The sequence below is a fragment of the Strix uralensis genome, chromosome 7 (genome assembly GCF_047716275.1).
Source record: "Strix uralensis isolate ZFMK-TIS-50842 chromosome 7, bStrUra1, whole genome shotgun sequence".
In the NCBI taxonomy this organism is placed as follows: Eukaryota; Metazoa; Chordata; class Aves; order Strigiformes; family Strigidae; genus Strix; species Strix uralensis.
The window spans coordinates 21,691,965-21,711,562 of NC_133978.1; the positions used below are offsets into that span (position 1 = coordinate 21,691,965).

The 19,598-nt window shown below is 39.7% G+C and overlaps 2 protein-coding genes across 2 annotated transcripts; both read left to right on the top strand.

Moving 5' to 3' along the window:
- Window positions 1-3,279: 3,279 nt before the first annotated feature.
- On the top strand, window positions 3,280-7,486 carry LOC141945624 (beta-microseminoprotein-like). Its single transcript, XM_074874001.1, has 4 exons — window positions 3,280-3,372; window positions 5,510-5,609; window positions 6,139-6,241; window positions 7,130-7,486. The coding sequence occupies exons 1-4, from the start codon at window positions 3,370-3,372 to the stop codon at window positions 7,257-7,259; spliced, it is 336 nt and encodes a 111-aa protein (XP_074730102.1). The 5' UTR covers window positions 3,280-3,369; the 3' UTR covers window positions 7,260-7,486.
- Window positions 7,487-16,742: 9,256 nt separating this feature from the next.
- On the top strand, window positions 16,743-19,598 carry LOC141946219 (beta-microseminoprotein-like). The gene is made up of 4 exons (XM_074875679.1): window positions 16,743-16,751; window positions 17,123-17,225; window positions 18,431-18,536; window positions 19,257-19,598. Exons 1-4 carry the CDS (start codon window positions 16,743-16,745, stop codon window positions 19,384-19,386), a joined length of 348 nt encoding a protein of 115 aa, XP_074731780.1. The 3' UTR covers window positions 19,387-19,598.

Sequence of the window (19,598 nt, forward strand, 5' to 3'; positions counted from 1 at the left end):
CGGTGAATTTTGCAAAATACTTGTTCTCTCATTCAGTATTAATCCACGACAAGGACATTTGCCCTCTGCCTGTACAAGATCTGAAAGGGAAAGCTTTTCTGATAGAAAGTAAGAACATGGAATCATAAAATGATTTGGGTTGGAAGAGACCTTAAAGATCATCTAGTTCCAACCCCCCTGCCATGGGGAGTTGGAACTTGATCAGGTTGTTCAAAGCCCCATCCAACCTGGCCTTGAACACTGTCAGAGAGGGGGCATCCATAACTGTTCTGGGATGTGAAACCAGAGGATGTGAGCCTGGAAGTGAAACCAGAGGAATGAGGCTTTTCTTTCTCTCTCCAGCTCTAAAAACACACTCAACAAACGGCCTGGTAACAATAGATTACCTTGAACTGCAAATTGCCTGTGGGTCACGAAGGAGGATTGTGGGGACAGGACAAGGGTAAATGGCATCACCTTCCTTTCCATCATCCCAAACCAACTTGCCTTTTAGAAGGTCCTAGAGAAGTACTCTAACCACTACAAAAATAATACCATAATAGCTGGACAGGATAAACTTTTCAGAGATTTTTCCAGGTGTCAACACTTCAGAGAAAACTCTTCCTGAGAAGCTGAGAGACCAGACATGTTTAGCAGCATTCAACTGGGAAACTAGGAACGATCTAAGTATGAAATCCTTAGCAGCTGTCCTACCAACAAAGCCTTAAAAACATTTTCTGATTTTTAGTAGTCTTGAATTCAGAAAAGGCAGACCTTCAATTCTGTGTGTTTTCATAAACCAGCTATCAGCTTCATAGGAGTATTGAAAATGATCAGAAATGGCTAAGCTGATCACAAGGATGATACATTTTTCATGGGAGGGTGTGTCAGGCAGTTTTGTCTCTCCTTACGCTATATGACAACTGATGAAAAGCGAATTAATGCAGTGCTATGGAAGCAATCATTCTTGAAAAAAGTGTATTAAAAAAAGGAACTCACTGGAGATGTAGCCAGATATAAGACTTTAGGAAGAGACTAAAATCTTTCAAAGCAAGATCTGCATATCCTCAGGCAGGAGGTTCAAAGGCACTCAGAGGAGTGTCAGCCTACCAGCAGACAACTGGCAGCACAGCTGGCAGGGCTCCGGCATCTTTATCAAGAACTCATTGACAGAAGAATAAGGTTTTTGCCTGACAAGTGCTTTGAAAACAAAACTAGTCTTGCTTTGAGCTCTCTATCAAAAACCACAAAAGAACTGGAAAATTTCCTTTCAAGCCCAGGGTGACCTTGGGATAGCAAAGCCTGAACATGGTAGGTGAAGGGAAGGGAATGCTGTAAAACTGGTGCAAGCCATAAGGTTGGTGCATATTGCGTATAGTTTCTCTACACTTGTATGAAACCCTTATATCAAGTGGTCTATGAGAAAATATAAAATCACTGCTGATAGAGTTTGCAAACAATGCTTAATGTGACAAATAATGACTAAGTCTAGTTGTCTTGATGGTGAAATAAACTATGCTTACTTAATCTGTGCTTTAGAGACTTTTTTAAAAATTTTGTATGAATAGGAAATTTTTAAAACTCTGTAAAACATAAAATCTGTATTAATAACAGTGCCCCTTAGAAGAATTTAGGGATGGAAAGCAAACATTTTGTACCTAGATCAATATGGTGCTTAAGACAGAAGATGTGATCCCTGGATGTGTATATAGGAAAGGCACAATATCCTTCATAGTATATGGGGTTATTTCCACAACATTTACAAGCTTTCATAACTTGTTCTATACTCAGATTTGAAACAAAATACTGCCAGATTGGAGACTGTTCAGAAATGGGTTACAAGAATGAAAGGAAATCTGTGTTACACAGCTAAAGACCAAAAACATTGTACTCACTTGAGAGAAGTTATAAGCTGACTTGACATTTGGTAAGTACAGACAAGAGGAAGATTTTGATGATAAAGTACTATTATCTAGAATGCTGGAAGCAAAGGATCAGAAAGGAAATTTATTGAATTTTCTCAATGACAAACATGACTTTCATGAAATGGAAGTTTTAAAACAGGTAGTGATTATATCAGAACAACAAAAAAGTCAGGTGTATAGTCTGTAAAATTGAATGCTTAATAACTTTTCATGAATTATGTGTTTCTTACTAAAGAATTATCAAACCTGTACATACTTCAACTTCAGCATTTCCTCCAAGAAGGTCATGGAATTATGTTATGCAATGTTTTTTTTACTCCTGCTGAATTATTTGGATTGAATACATCCAAAACCCAAATTAGTTATTGTTAGTACTCAGAAATACATGGTGCATAGGAGGAAATGAATGACAACTTTTTTTTTGCCACCATTCCACAGTATTTACAACCCTGTGTTTAATTTACTCTAAAAAAAAAAAAACCCCACAAAATTTTTTAGCTTATAGTACAGCCAAATTTTACTGGATTTATTTGTCCAAAGTTTCTAAATGTAATCTTGAAATCATATGCCAAATTTCTGTAGTTGGTGATAAATTTCCCACAGGAACAAGTTTCAAATTGCTTGTCAGCATCTGTAACAAAGTGTTTCTCTTTAAAACATAGGTAGGGTCACAGTCTGTTATTTCATACTAAAAAAGGGTTGCAGGAGTTAAGAGAAAGCAGAGTATTTGATTAGCACTCTGAAATTTATCACTGCTTGTGAAAGTATTTTGCGCATATAAAAGTGATCATATACTCTATCACAGTTATTCAGGTCAAAGCTTGAACATTCCCACAGGAGCACAGCAAGCTTTTAATTTGAGAGGAAATCCTTATTTTAGTTGAGGAGAAAGAGAAATGTTGTAATGTGATCCAGCTTTGACTAAGATCTGAATGTTAAGAGGTTTTAATACTGGTAATGGCAAGTACCTTCAGTTATCTTACAGTGCACACTACAGGATTAAACATGAGTATGAAAAGATCTGGCAAAAGCTCCCTAAGCTATTAATACCTAGTTTCCTACTCTAAGCATATTCTAGCCCACTGATAGAAGAAATGGCCAGCGTGCATTTCTGTCTAATCACCTAACCGTACAATACTGCCTACAGCTTAGCTATCAATACTTGTATTCCATCAGAAAGGCACTTCTAATCATAATGCTTTGAAGGAATACAAAGTTCTGGGTTGAACATTTTACCCAGGTCAGTGCTCTACAGAATCAAACATTTTCTCATTGCCAGCTGGCAAAATTTCAGTGATTTCTTCAGAAATTTCAACATCACTACATTTGAGTTGAGTGAGCTTTTTTTTCCTAGACTTGAATTGCTCAACATAAAGGCACCATAAAATATTTGCTCTCACATTCCACATAAAGCACTTGCAGAATTCTGGAGACTTGGAGCTCTTTGGAAGTCAAGCATTCCACAATGGTAAGTCAAAGGTTCAGATTTTTGGTTTTTTTTTTCAAATGAGGATACAGATAGCTTTTTGCTTAAAAACTGCAAAAGAAGGATATTTAAGAGAATCACCTAGTTACACATTTTTAAATGTGGATATATTCTATTTAAACACAGCAAGATGCAAAGGCAATAAGACACCTTTGTGAAGATTACTGTCAATTTTGTTCTGTTTTGTAGTTCTTTGCAAGAAACTATACACTTATATCACTTGATTTTTCACTTGCTGTTACCCTTTTCTCAGAAACGTTTGTGAAAATATTCAGAATTTTGTAAACATTTAGGACCATGCTTTTAAAACCTGCAGATGTGAAATACAGTTTAAAATACATTCCTTTTACAATGAAAAGTGTAATACACAGCATATTTTGTCTGCATTTCTCTTTCTCTCTATCAAGTTGTGTCCTGTTTCACCTCTTCAACCCTCCAAATGTGTTTGCAGAATCTGAATCAACTGTTAGGTTATGCTAAATAGATAGAAAAAGCCTTATGGCCCACATAATCCCCTAAGGTACAGACATCAACTACTACCTTTGATGTGAATCTCAGGAATGGCGTAAGTTTTACAGAAGAGGCAGTAGTTTCTCTGATATATATGTAGATTCAAAAATACAGGGAGAAATGATCATCTACTTCTTTCTCTGCCTAAGCTTTTCTGAGGACTTGTGTATACTCAGAAAGACTTAGTTGAGCAAAATGATCTGGTATTTCATTCCACTTTCAAAGGCCATTAAAACCAGTTTGGAAGATTCTGTTCTGCAAGATGACTGGTGGCATTCCCTTTTTAAGAGAGCAAACAAGCAAAAAAAAAAAAAAAAATTATTCCTTCAAGTGCCTTGCTCACAGACTGCCCAGAACAACACAACTCTGATGTTTAACTAAGAGCTCTTGGCATCAGTGTAACAGTAATAATCTCTACCATTTCTAATAAAGGATACTGTTTCTGCCAGTGCTTCCTTACCTGTTTGATACTCTCTGTGCTCAGTCTATTTACATGTGGCCCTTTACTGCTAACGATTTGTTGCTTAGCTGACGTATCCTTTGGTTGTTCCAGCATAAAGGCAGATCAGACAGTGATTGGACACCACAAACTTCCCCTTCTGTTTCTGTTTAGGTTCAGCGGAAGGTTTGGTCTTTAGAGAGAGGAGCATGCCCAAGTTCATCAGACTAGCATTTCTAGGAATAGCAAGATAAGGACAAATGTTGCAGCGAACAAAGCATAAAACATTCATAGAAGACAGCCTAGCACAGCAAAAGAAGGATTTTAGTCTTTTCTATAAAGACATGAGTGACAGCATAAGGCCTCTGTAGAACTGGCCTATGCTGTTGCAAACACCTGAACCAGTTTGGAGGAAAACCATCACACAACTCAAGATGGATGATTAATATACAGCAAGCATGTTGAGATTCTCTGTGGAAAGCCACAATGCCCTGAGCTCACAAAGCCCTGGACAGCTGCGTAGCACAGATAGCCCCACAGATCCATGCTAAATGCATGTGGAGCCTCAGCAGAGACCAGCTGCAGTGTTCCGTCCTACAACTTCAGTGAACAGGAGTTGCTTAGACAAAATGGCTCACGCACTTCTAAGCAGAATGTACAGCACTGGAATTTTGTCCTAAGATACTAATTTGTGCCTCTCTTCTCTACCCAGCCACCTACTTCAAAAACTTACTGGAATATAATTAGGTCTGAGATCTCCACTGCCAAATTTGGAGAAATTGCTGTAGCAAAATGTGAAGCAATGGGATGCTATACAGACAGTGATTTGCTAGAGGAAGAGCTAAATCTGACTCAAAGGCAATAATTAAAGCATTAATAAGTGTCTGACAGGACTTTCAAGTGTACAATACTATTGAAGATTTTTGTGATTTCTAGAGACTGGACTTCAGCAGTGAGTGATGCTGCTGGACACATTTATCATTTTGTCTCTTCCCACCTAGGAAAAAGTCATCAATGCAGTGAAATACCTGAGTGCCCTTTTCCAACATTTTCATACACACATAAGGTTATTTCTAATTTTTGCTTCAGGTTCAGTAACTTAGCTTTTGAAAACAAAGATAATCAAAGTGGAATTAAATTCATGCCATGGGCTCTGTGTCTCTTTTACAGAAAGGCTTTCTGGCTTTCCTTGTTGCAATGGACATCATCGTGACACTGGGTGATGCATACTGCTTTTCTAAACTGAACAAGCCAGGGGAGGCTGACAAAGGTAAGAACAGGGAAGGTCCTCTCACTTGATTGTTCTGTGATAGCTTGGCTCTATGTGGAGCTGCCAGGAAGGGCTCAAAATACAAGGGAGGGGGAGACGTCAGAAAGACACGAATAGGAGGTTCCAGCACCAAGTTGCCAAAAGTAGGGAAAACCGAAGTCTTCCCCTGGACTGGGTATGGTTGCAGCAATATTATCACTATTGGTGGTAGGTTGCTGTTGGTGTTCCAGCACATGGAACTGATGCAGGAGTTGAGAGTAGTTCTGAATAAAGTCTGGTGCCAGGTGGCAGATCTGGCTGTTTGGTTGCTCTCTTTCATCCCAGATCTGCCACACTGAAACTGTCTCTAACAAGTGAAGAAGAAACAAGTTCAGGCTCTCAAAATAGTCTGGATCATAACCCAGAGAACAAAATTACTTCTACCTTACTATTGCCAAGAAAAACATTTTCAGAAAGCTTGAAATAATTTTTTTCAGCCTTTATGTGGAGGCTTAAAGAACACGTTTTGTTTTGCTGCTGTCTTATGCAGGCTGTATACTGGACGGAAAACTATATCCCTTTGGAGAGATCTCGAGGACAGAAAATTGTTTCAGATGCAGCTGCAGCCGAGAAGCAATGCGTTGCTGCTCCCTGTAAGTTTGCACTTCTTGGTAGCATCATTGCCCATAGTAAGACCACAGCTTTCCATTTGTGGGGGATAAATGATTTTCTAAGGGCACAAGGGAGCCTTTCCTCACACATGTCACAGAGCTAGGGCAAGCCACATACAGCTCTTGATCATTTGGATCCTCAGCTGTGTTTACCTTAGCTCACTTTCTGCTGACTGGGAGTGGACACAGGCCCTTCCAGACACATCCACTTGGTGCTTGTCTTTAATTTTGAGGAACTTGTGAACCCCTCTTACACTGCAACTAAGTCTTAGCAGGGAAGGTGGGGGTAGGAAGGGATTCGTTCCACAAGGGACTTAAGTGAGGCTCCTCTAAAGGACTTATGATGATCTGAATCACTTTCCGGAGGTGCTTTTCTCCAGTGAATATGCTGACCCTAGAGTGACAAGGCTCTGCTCTGAAGTATCTATCTCCAACATCTTCCTTTCCTCTTATTCTACCTTCTCAAAGGGCCAAAATGGCTTGATTATGATCATCACCTTTGCTCAGGTGACATTCAATCTACCAGGAAACAGCTGCTACATTCTAAGCAAACTGACAGTAATGAAAAATTCATAGAGAAGACATAAACCATGCCAAGACCATGCTTATGTCATGCTGTAGAGTGCTGTGCTAGAAATCCCTATGCAAACGCTGTGCATACTGGTACATCTACACAGTGCAGTGCAGCAAGGCATCATCTGAGGCCCTGGAATCTGTAGCTGTGTGGCACTCAAGCTAGCTTGGCTGGTCTTAGCCATAGTTTCAGAGATATCTCACTCAGCATTAGTTCAAGATATAATCACAACCACTGAAGTACTGAATCTTTTATTGCTCTGAATCTAACATTTACTTTCTCTTTGCCAATGACAGCTTTCATACTCCTATTGGTTATGACAAAGAGGACTGTAAAGTAGTTTTCAACAAGAAAAGCTGTGACTATGATGTGGTGCTGAAGAGTGACCCCTCAAAGGAGTGTGTTGTCTATTCTCGTGTGGGCTAACAACCCACCTGCTCTGAACCATCCTACAGATGCTTTGCCATCAAAGAGAAGTTCAGAGACATGGAAGATCTTGTAAGAGAGTACTTCAGCAGCTCATTTGTAATCTCCTAATTATTCTAATTCAGTATACAAGGTGCATAATCAGATACGTCTCACTTCTGTCATTGCTTGTATTGGTGTCACTGAGCTTTTTTGAATACAATAAATCCAGATGAAACATTCAAAAATGCTTCATAATAATAGTTCTTTTTATGTAATAGAACTGGGCAATGTCACCTTCTTTGAGAGATGAATGCATTCGCCTCACTACTCCGACATGTTGTGCATCACTGCCCTGGCACGAGACGCTCTCATGCTTTGGAGGTTCTGTTCTAGCCAGGGGTCAAAGCAGATATTTTAGCTCACCAGGTGTCAAAATCCATTATCATTTGGAAGGGATGCACTGTTTGCGACATGCTGTACAATGGTTCATACTCAGGGTACACAGGGCACACTTGAACTGCTGCAGGAGTTTTGGCAAGACCCATGCTGCTAACACCTGTGACCTCTGAAAAAACAGTGAGGATGGAGGATCATAATCCTTTTTCTCCCCCCCCCCCTCCCCCTTTTATTTTCAGCAATGTTATTACCCAACAGCAGTGACTGTTCCTCTCCATTGCCCACTCTGACCTGCTGCCAGGTGTCTTCCTCCAAGTCCCACTCCTCAAAGTCTGCACACACTGCGCTGCATTTGTGGTTCTTGCCCAAACTGAAAAAGAGGTCTAGAGGTCTACATCAGCCCCTGGAGACATGCTTCCTCATGGCAGCAGAGCTTGAGGTGTCTCTTCAGTGTAGAAATTCCCCACATTCCCTGGGGATAGAAATCCAGCTGGTGATGGGCTTCAACATGGAATCTCCCCCCGGCAATTGGTAATATCTTAAATCTGCGCACATATAGGAGACCAGGCAACAATGCCTTATAAAATGCTGCTCCTACATGGCTTCTTCACTCCAGAATCGAGTATTAAAAAAACACAACAATCTGCAGTTAAACTGTTGTATGACTGGAAAAGAAACACATCTTCCAGGACAAGTGGACTGTTTAGTGATGCTCCATAATCACGACAAGTCTGTTGTCTTGTAAAAGCATGAGGTTACACACAGCTAAGGATTCTTAGGGCAGGGATCCTCACTTGGCCCAAAATCAATTGTCAGCCTATATTTATTCAGCAGGGGTATTTGCTTCTCAAGACAACCTGTCTCAGGCTCTGTGAGCCTTCAGTAAAATCAGAAGGATTTAACGTGGTATGTTTTCTCTGGCTTTGTTTTTGGTAATTTTCCTATGAATATTGTTTTAAACTTTCTTACGTCTTCACTTAAGATAGCTTCTCTTGGGAAAAAAATCCAAGCATTTTGCAAGCACTGGTATTACATACTTCACGTTTTGAAGTTCTCTGCACTGCAGGCTGGATAACAGTCAATAACTCTGTGTTTCTGTACAATTGGTTCCTGCAAGGCTGAAAAAATGTAAGGGGCCAGAATTAGTCAGTTCAGCTTTTTCCAGTATAAACATTTCCTTTTGTCTTTTTAAAATCTGACTTCCATTCACTGATTTAATCATGTCATTCCTCTAAACAGCAGCAGCATGTGGAAATCAACGTTCTCACGTTGTTTAAGGTCCTAAGGTAAGTCTTCTCCAAAGAGTTTTCATATCCTGCAGGAAAGAAACAGTTTTGAAACTTGTCCTGAATGACTTTTCCCCTCTTCTGCCAGTATGAGAGACTAAAATGTCAAATGACTGCCTCAAAGCTTGCTTGTGTCTGTGGAAACCTCAAAGACAAGCTGTGGCCTTTGGATTACTCTAAGGAACGTCACCCAAGGAAGCAGGAGTGTATCGAAGGACGCACCCCCCGCTCCCTTGCAGTTGCATTGTCAAACTCCTTAGATAAGTCTAAAAGGGGGAGACATGAACTGAGTGAAACCAAATGTTTATCATCACTGTCTCCATGTGTAGCCATTTGTGACTCTATTGTGTACACCAGACACCATGCATGCATTGCTAATGAACTGCTAAGAGGTGAGCATTTCTGCCCCAGAAGCCAGATGATTGCTCAAGAAGCATGAAGTCAGCAAAAACCTGTGGGACCAGAAGAAAAACTAAAGGTGGGCAGATATGCTAATCAGCTGATATGATGAACTTAAAAGGCAACAGAAAACTTTGCTGTGTGTGCACCCACCACCGAAGAACTGAAGACTGAGAACCAACAGGATGCTGCTGGATCCAGGTTGGTGACTATTCTTGCAACTCTATTCTGGATGCTTGCTTTATTTCTGTCTTTTCCTTCCATTCTGTCCTATCACCACCCCTCTTCACTTTTAATAATAAAAACTGTTTTGGGTGTATGGCATTTGACCTCGTTTGTGTCTTAATCTTGCTCTTGGGATCATATTGAAACCTCCCCCAACATTGGATCGGGACAGCCAGCTCATGTCAAAATTACACAGAACTGGTACCTCAGCCAGTACATGAAGGAATGTTCTTGCTTACAGAGCAAACAGCTGCAGCTTCTTAGGGGGAGTAATATTTTGAGCATGGAGACCCAAAGACTTCCTACCTAAAAAGCTCACAGAACTGTTTCTTGAGAAAAACTGGTTTTCTTTTTTTTCTTTTTTTTTTTTTTAGATCCTAGTTTTAAAAACAAACATTTTCATGGCTAACAAAAGTGACTTGGAGGTTCCTCATGGATTATTTTTTAATTCAAACCACTGAGAAGTGCACACATCAAGATTAACATCCAGTTTGTTGTAGTCTGGAACTGTGCCATGTGATACTGAAATTGTTTCAGTATTGCAAGGTTTTCCCTACCAGAGTCTTACAAATTAAGGCTACATTTTTCTTCTAAAACTTATGAAAATTAGTTTATTATCTTATAAGGTCATGTTCATGTTTTTAATATTAGCAGTTCCTCAGTAAGACTTCATATTTTAAGTGATCTACAGATACTTAATTCACTTTTAAATTAAATAGAATTTCATTCTACTTACTACTTTATTTGGACTTTTATTTATAATTTGGAGCCTTATTACCTCCTAGAGTCCCAAGAGTTTCTGTAAAATCTAGGTGCCAATTTTCTGACAGATGAAGATGACTTTCTCAGTGCAAGAAGATTTCTGATTTGCTGACAGCACCAGTAAAATTATGAATGACTGAAAGAAGAAATCTAGCACAAGCTTTGGATCTCATGCTTAATATATTCTTTAATGTTATGGGACTGGGAAGAACCAGCATATTTGACCAATGTGATTAGCACATCCTTCCAGAAGTTATCTGTGGGTGGAGAGGCCCATTTTCCACTGCAAGGGCACCTCCTCCACCACACGCACTTGAAGCAGAATCTGAACAACCCAGCACAAACAAGAGCTGACACTGGAGAAGCAAGAAAATTCTGGTAGTTTACCAGGCCAAGAAAGTGTAGAGAGAACTGACCTAAAGGCTCCAGAGAATAGTCTGGCTTCACTGAGACCCAGAAATTCCCTCCAGATGTTTTAAAAAAGGGATCTTTTAGTTTCAACATGCAATTGTATTGGGTTTTCTGTTGCTAGAGTAACTGGCACTACTGAAACTATTTTTTTGCCCTAAATAAAATAATTTTACCAATGAAGCTCGGGAATCTTGAATCTCTCTTGCTATAAACCAGAAAGCCTGTCTACTGAGAGGGCATTGCTGCAGGTAATTTTTTTTTTTGTTATTATTTGTGAGATGATCCAGCTGCAGGAAAGCAGGGTGATATATCACTCACCCTCTGTTTTGAATCCTTTCCATTATTTGTGTACTATCAAAGATGAGGGAAATGTGTAGGGCAGAAACATAGAGAGGTACCAGTTCAGTTTTCTGTCCTTCACAGCAATGAAACTGGTTGTTGATTACTAGTCGAATTTCGGTAACTTCCTTAAAAATTCTAACAGAACCTCTCCAAACCTGAAATATTTTTGTATTTATGCATCAAACAATGATTTGCTTGGTAAAATACTGGAGAATAAGTTTTTGCCATTTTTATATTCACCCCTGCAGGAAACACCAGAGAAGCCATATAAGAGCTCCTTAAAATCAACCCATTGTTATCATAAGCCCAAATTTCATATTCTTAAGATTTCATAGCACACAGAGTCAATCTGTTGACATGTATGTGATCAGAGAGCTGTGGCAATACCATATTTGCATTTGAGCTACAACTTATTTCATATTTGAAGGAATAACAAAAATAAAATTCTAGCTGTCATTTTGTGAAAAAAAAATGACATGAAACCTGTTAAATGTTCTACCCTTTCAGATGCTGTGACTCCTGTTTGCTTTCTCAAAGAGGGGGAAAGCAATTCTCTGAGCACTAGTATGTTCTCAGTAACTGTTAAAATACTTTCAAGAAGTAGTCCCAGATGTTGTGGGGTTTTTACAGCAGTGCTTCCTGGGCTTCATTCTTGATGCCATTGTGCAATGCATACTGTCATTATGAACTAAACAGCCCAGGCACAATTCTCATGAAATCTGCCAGATAAGAGTCACAACAGCCCTTTTTATGTTATTCTGTTCTAGTTGCTGCCCATCAGGAACAGACAGGAAGGGTGTAGTACAAGAAATGGGAGGAAGCAGGATTTTATACATTACAGCAGAAAACAGCAGAAAAGAAAAAAGAGAAAAGATCCAAACAGCCAAGATATCCCATGGATTTGACTGAAGCATTCTGTGGCTGTCCTCCTCACCCCAGTTTGTTCTGAGTCCATGCAGCAACAATATCCAGCTACTGTGTTTTATCCTCATGAAATTAGTGACTAACAAGTTTAGATAATGGAAACAAACTCCTGTTCTCTAAATAGAGCTGAAATACAGTGTAGGTGGGGTATACACAGAACTAACTGAGCTTTCCCAAGAAAAAGCCCTGATGTCACTGAACTAAGTAAATGACATTATAAAACTGAAGTTAAGCTCCCTTTTATTTTGTGCATGAATGTGCAGGTTGTGTTAAAAAAGTAAGACTGCATAAATTTGGTACGACCTGAAGGACCAAAGGTGTGCTTCCAATGCCAGTGTGGCCAGAGCAGGGTCCACTATTGCACCGTGTAAGTTCCACAAAGCCAGAGGCACTGGTGGCAAGAACTACAGCAACACTCCCACCAGCCACCCTTCCTATAGCTAACTCCTTAAGTCAAACCTCTATCAAAAAGTCTTTACTTTTTCATAAACATAAAATCTTCATTTGCTTAATCAGCTACAGCATCAGGATAACAAACTGTGTTTGGAATCACTATGTTTTTTCATTTCTGGAATAAACTTTTCTGTCATTTTCTGGTTTACTGAAGATTTCTAAGATCTTTTTGTTACCATGTGGCTTGAGTTGAAAGTTAGAAGTGTAGGAAATATTGCACTTCCAATAAATTGGAGATTTCTTTTTGACTAGCTCTGTCACTTATCCATTTTGTTTTACTGCTTCTGGACTTCTGTCCTCACTGCTATAGTATCTGTGGCTATCTTCCTCAGTGCTAGCCACACTGCAGAGATGGAGGTCTCCTCCTTGCAAACACAGCATGGTATTTGCAGTTGGTTCTTTAGATCTCCTTGTCTGTCTCTGTGTCCCTTCCTTAGCACTGATCCTTCATCTGGGGATCATGACCTGACATGGTTTTCCAGACTAGCTGAGGATTTACCATGTGTTTTTAAAAAATACATTTGCACCTTACCAGAGGGATCTTTGCTTGCCCACAGAACTAAATGGGGGGTGGGTGGGAAATGAAGTGTTTCTCATCCCACTGAAATTGCATTGAATTAAAACTGAAATTTGGCTCAGGAATGGGGACTCTGCCACATATGGAAGGAGACAGGGGTGTTCAGATCAGGGGAGCAATGACATTGTTGTCTCCAGCTTGAACTGAGAGCTCAATTCAAATTTCTGCTATGCTACATGTTACCTGGGACAAGTCACTCACACCATCTGTGCCCCTTGCCTGTAAAATTAATACAATTCTTTGCTAATTGCTATGCCAAGAGAGATCTGAGGGCACAGGCTTTGAGGTTTGTGGGTATATGAACCTCCGAGTTAATAAAAATGTTCCCACCAAGATAAAACTTCCTTCTACCACATTTACAATATGTTTCTCTGTCAACAGTGCACTGTATATTTTAGTGCTGTTTGCTTTTGCTTTTCCTTAAAACAGTTGTTCTCTCACATGCAAATGTGGCAGACTTTGTTTAACAGTTATAAAACACCAATGTACATTATACATAGCATTGCTGGTTTAAGGTCAATATGAATTTATTTGTAAAATTGTGTTTACTTATGATCTGTGAGCTGATATAACTCATGCTTCCTCTTGTTTTCCCATTCTCAATGGCACTGGTAGTCAACCTACTGGTTTTAATGACTGGATACATGAACTTATCTTCTATAAGGAGTCCTGCACTTACTCTCGCCTGCAGAAAGCTGATCCCTCTCAAGAATGTGAGAGTAGTACTGAGATGTTGGGTTAAGAAACAAGGTTCCTGGACTGCTTTCATTCTAGTGCATCTCTTCTAGTTTAAATTGTTCATAGAGTAATGCTTTTCATAGATATTAGCTAGTTTATTGGGTTTTTTAAATAACATTACTGCTCTGAAATCATGCTGTATTTGTCTGTTGATTTCCTAGCACTGAAAGATACAGAAAAAAATAAGGCTGATAATCTTGCATTTCTCTCATTATCTCTGTGGTCATCAGTGAGATGTAGCCAGAAATCCCAGCTGAAGAATGACGAAGTAAAATAGTGAGGTAAATCTTCAGGAAAGTCCCCAAGATTTTTCCCCACCTTAGGAAGATACAGGATACCCTATTCACCAGCATAAGTGGAAAGAGGGTACAGAATTAGGCAGAGCACTGATATTCTTAGAATGTTTTTAGTAAGAAATAAATGGGTTGGGAAGACAACTCAAGATTTCAACAGAGCAATGTCTGCTGGAGATATCTGTTCCCCACGCAAGCAAGGCACCTATCATCCTGTACATGAACGTGAAGAAGAAATGCAACATAATATGGGACACAAATGGCCTTAGTAATCAATATACGAATGGACTAGCTACATAGGGTTTACTCCTCTGAGTGGTTTCAACACCACAGGGCGTTGTTAGAATCCCCATAGTTCACAGATGAGGAAAGAGCTTCTTCACTGTCCCTAGACATTGTCCAGGCTTAGGCAGGTTGCTCCCTGCTGCATTCCAAAGAAAGCTGCTTGCAAGAACTTCTCTCCATACTTGGCATAGCTTGCACCTAGAAAACAGGGAGGGTTCTGCAATGGGAACAGCTCGGTGGCAGTCACTGCTTGTCCGAAAAGTTGAGAGAGAACACACACATGCGTGTTGGTTGTTTTTTCTGGAGTTGAGCAACAAACACGTTCTCTGTCACTCAGCAAGAAACCAGCAAGTCGACTGGGTTTTGGCTGTAACCAGTTCCACAAGTTTCACTCCAGTACACCAGCATCACAGATTGCTGTGTCTGGTGACTTCTGCTTACATACAAGAACTGCTGCAGGTGCCTGTCAAGCAAAATATTGCATGCAACATGCAAGAAGACAAAAATTAAATGGCTCAGTAATATTAACAGAATTAAGGCAATATAATTTGATGGTCCTTTTCTTCCAAACTATCATGGAATACTTGATCCAGATTACTTTTGAGGACATGGAGGAGCCAATACCTTGAACAGGACTCTGTGGTACTTTCCACAGTATTGTCAGCCAAGGTGAAATAGTTAATTCTCAGCACATAAAGGTTACAAAGAGCAGGCATTCAAAGCTAGGGTCCATCATTAGCCATCCCACAGATGTAAATCAATTCGGTCAGGCAGCATAGGAACAGGATATCGGAAGGGAGAGTGTGAACTCTCCCCATCTTCACTGCAACCAACACAAAAGGCAGCTTTGGCCTAGGATTGGGGTCTTCTACATGACGGAAAAATGAACAAGGAAGAAAATGGTTATCTAGGACCTTTTTCTAAGGGCCTACAGAGCCACTCTCCACAGAAACTCTGCTTTACATGTAACCCTTCCAACCACTCTTTTTCCTCAAGAGCATTCTTTCATCTTCAGCTAATGAAGAAGAAAGCCAAACATTTGTTCAAAGTTCCTCTTTTAAAACCTAGATGGTTCAAACTAAGTATGCAAGTTTTGTGGAGTGACATCCACAATGTCTCTAATGGGTTTCTCAGGGCAAGTGTTAAATATTTCTTCCAGGCTTGAAATTTCTTTCAAAGTACTTCTCAGAACTGCCTTCCAGATCTGGTGTGGCACAAAAGCCACACCTATTTCTTCAGTGCCTTTTAGAACCAAACCTTCTTGTATATGATTGGCTTATTTTAATAATGGCCACCCCATGAGGTCATTTTTCAAAAACCTCATTGGAGTTATTCATACATGTTCAGTTTGCTCAAGGACTGGTATCATAAATTCCCTCTCTATATAAGTTCTCTGAGAAGATGAGCTTCCTACAGGCTGTCTCCTTACTGGAAGCCTCATAATTCTGCAAGAATGGTGAGTCCTTACATCTTATACTTTAAAAGACCAAGGTATGCTTCTATAGATTTTAAAGGAGGTTCTGTTGGATTTCTCAGTACTCAGATCTAAGCAACTTGGAGAAAGTATAAATTCTATGTTTTGGGAACAAAAGCTAGATAGGCATAGGCAAGTAAGAAACTTGTGTAAAATATATCAGCATGTATACAGCAGGAGACATCTAATAGGACTCCAGCTAAGGCTTTTTATTGTAATCTGTTTTCAGTTACATGTAATGTTTGGAGATAATCCGTTTTCTGGCAGAAAGCAGCTCTGTTGTGTCTAAACCTAGAACTGGCCTTCACTTTTGTGAAAAGTCTGGATAACATCTGAAAATTCAGTTAAACTCAAAAACGTTACCTTGATTTTTACTAATCTACATCTCTGCTGCAGTTCTGTGAGTTTTAACCTCTCTTCTGCAAAATAAAATGCTAGTTTTTCCTCCTTTCCTCTCTCAAGTATGACTTCTTTTTATAGGACACTAGTTCTCTGATGTCCAAAACAAACACACATATATACAATATGTGTGTGTGTGTATATGTCATTGTTTTTTCCTGGGTCTACCTTTCCTCTCTTACCAAGATTTTAAATTCATCACAGCTAATTCCATCCTAGAGTTCTTGCACTTATTTCCTTCATATCCCAATGAAACCCCTTCAAACATTTCAAACTAATATTGAAGGATAAGAGACTAGCTGAGGAATGTAAGCTGAACTTTCAGAAAAAGCTGCTGACAAAGGTCATAGAATATAGAATTATCTAGTTTGGAAGGGACACCTGCAAGTCATTTGGTCAACATCCTGGTCAAAGCAGAGCCAAGTCTTGAGTGTTCAACTTCAACTTGAATGTTCATCAGCTTGTTCCTAATACTTCAATACTGGGGTGAAATATCCAGTGGGTTCTTCAGGCTCCAATGAAGAAGTTTTTACAACTATGAGTGAGGTTAGTGGTAGAGACAGTGATCAATCCTATGGAGAAAATAAGGATAAGAACAATGAATGGAGAAGGAAAAGGAATAGAACATACTCCTTTCGCACACAGTATCTGGCTCTACCAGTACTGTATCAGGCAATGCTTAATTTTAACAGCTTAGAAAGACAGACTTTTTTTTCCTTCCCACATGATGCTCTGCCTCTGTTTCTTCTCAGTGGTTCAGTATTCCTGATTGCATGTTAAATTGTCTAAACTGCAAAAAACAACTGGATTTTGATTTGAAACCACAGTGTATTTTCCTATATCTAATGGTACTATTTAACTTCAAGACATCTTGATAGTTACTTAAGTATTCATAAGAATTCTGCTTTCTTGTTCAGAAGACCATCTTGGCCTGCCTTCTTGTTCTTGCTGTTAGCCTGCCACTGTCCAATGCTTCCTGCTTCATTGAGCCATTGAATTCAGAGAATTCAGACATTGCAGGTAAGAAGTCAACTGTCCTCAACTTGACAGACATGACCACAAGCACTGCCTGATTTGATTTGTCCATTCTGTGCAATTTATCACAACTTAGAAGTAAGCGGAAACAGTGGAGAGAAACCACTAGGAAACAGGGAGAAAATGGAGGGGGGAATGGGTTATGGAGAACAGTGAATTTATAGTAAGTTATTAAAAAGTTTATCCAAGGAGCATCACACAGGCCAAACTGCAAATGAATTTTGTCCAGGGAAGCAGCGTAGGTTTATCTATTTGCATGAAGTAATAATTCATGTTTTCACTAAGGCAGCATATTTAGAAATACAGAGAAGGGCCTTTCTCTACGTGTGTGTGTGTAGTCTGTATAAATCAGGAAAGAGATTGGTAAGTGTCCAGCACACTAATAAATTTACTCATTAGTTGTTTCCCTATCCCAAGGCAAGTTCTTAAGAACAGAATAACTGCTCCCCATGAGTCCGGGACTGCTCTTCCTGAATGCAGCTAATCTATCAGTCTACAGATGAGTGGAGCTGCAGGAAAATAAGTGCTTGAAAAAGAAACATGCAATTATTTGGACACAAGAAGAGCTGATGTATGCCAGTATGCAAAATTAACCAAGTGCCCCAAACTAGAAAAATGCCAAAGAAACAGAATTTATTTACAGGCAAAGACACAACCTAGAACCCCCAAATCCTCTACTCTTTCTTGTCTTGTCCTCATAAAATCCTGCTTTCTAGATCACTTATTTAGGAAGTTATTCTGTGACTGTTGGACAGGAACTTTATATCCAATATATGCTTTCTTCCTGCAGCTCAGGATTGGGAAAAGTTTTCCAGACAGATTTAGTCTTGCTCTAAATGAGGAGTCAACATCTGTTGGTGTTAATGAGGGGGGAAGTCAGAGCCTTTTCTTAATTCTGACCAGGTCTATGCCTAGTTCTCTTTCTGCTGGGTGCTCTGATTCCTGTACTTAAAGATGAGCTACTACAGGAAACGCGATGCTGCTGAGAACCACAGGAAACAGTGACCCACAATACCCTTCTCCATACATTAGAATAGTAGCAGTCCTGCTCTGTTGGGAAACCTGCATGTGTGCCAGATAGGAATGTTAATGTAAAAAGCCAACAAAGATCCCACCCATTCTGTACAAACAATAGCATTGTTAGTGCAATAGGTCGGAAACTGAAGGTTGCTTGTGCACTATGTTTTCAGGCTGCCTTGACTCAGAAAAAAAGCTGCATAAATTTGGTTCCCAGTGGAGGACCGATGACTGCCTTGATTGCTTCTGTTCCAAGGACGGAATTGACTGCTGCACCGCGTGAGTTCAGAGCGGCAGTGGAGGTTTTCCTCTGCTGCCATGACACAGCACAAACCACTTCCCTTCAAACAGGGGACCCCGAGAAAGAACCACGACACTTTTCTCACTTCATATCACAAAGTTATTCATTAACCCAACATCATCATCAGTGAGCATGCAAGAAGTTCCTCTGATAAATATAGCTCATGTTTAACAAATTATTCTTGATTGAAAAAAAAAAAGAGAGGACTTAATTCTTCTCAGGGCTAAAATTTCAGGCAAGATACTGATTCGAGAGAGAACATGTAGTTACTTCAGAAATTTCTACTGCTCCTAGTCCAGATCTTCCTAAAGCCACACATTGTTGCTCTTTTGTTCGAGAAGCAACTCAAGATACACTGGCCTGCCGGTAATTTTTCCTACAGTGCCACCCAACCACTCATGCAATTCTTGTTCCATACTGTGACTGAAGAGAAAAAGCAATTATATTGGAATAGCAAATAAACACAACATCTCTTGTGTGTAAATCAGATCAGTGAACTACAACTCTCCCCTCATCCTGCTTAAGCAGCAGGCTAAGTAACATTTGAGCTGGGACCTTTGTGTGAGCTCCCTTTTCTGCTCCTGAACACCTCCTTAGTATAGCCTCTTCATATTAAAAGTACTGTAGATACCATCTGAAATGTAAGCTGCTTACTGGTTGGTTTCATCACCTCTTTGTCTTTCTTTTCCCAATAACAGCTTTGTAAGACCAGTTGACTACGATAAAGAGAAGTGTATAAGCATTTTCAACAAGGAGACCTGCACTTATAAAACAGTGGAGAAAGATGATCACTCAAAAGAATGCCCAGTCCATGGGTGGGTGGGCTAACAGAGAAAGATTGTGGATTTGGGGAATATTTCCTTTTTTTTTGTGTTTTAAGGGTTCTCTCTCTCACAAATTCAAAAACACTGAAAAATGCAGCTGTTGAGTGAAACCTACTCGTAAAACCTAACACAATAATAAAACTGAATATCTACTCACAAAAGACTCCCTTGGTTTCTCTGCCTTCTGCTTCCCCATGAAGAAAGAACCGACTTGTT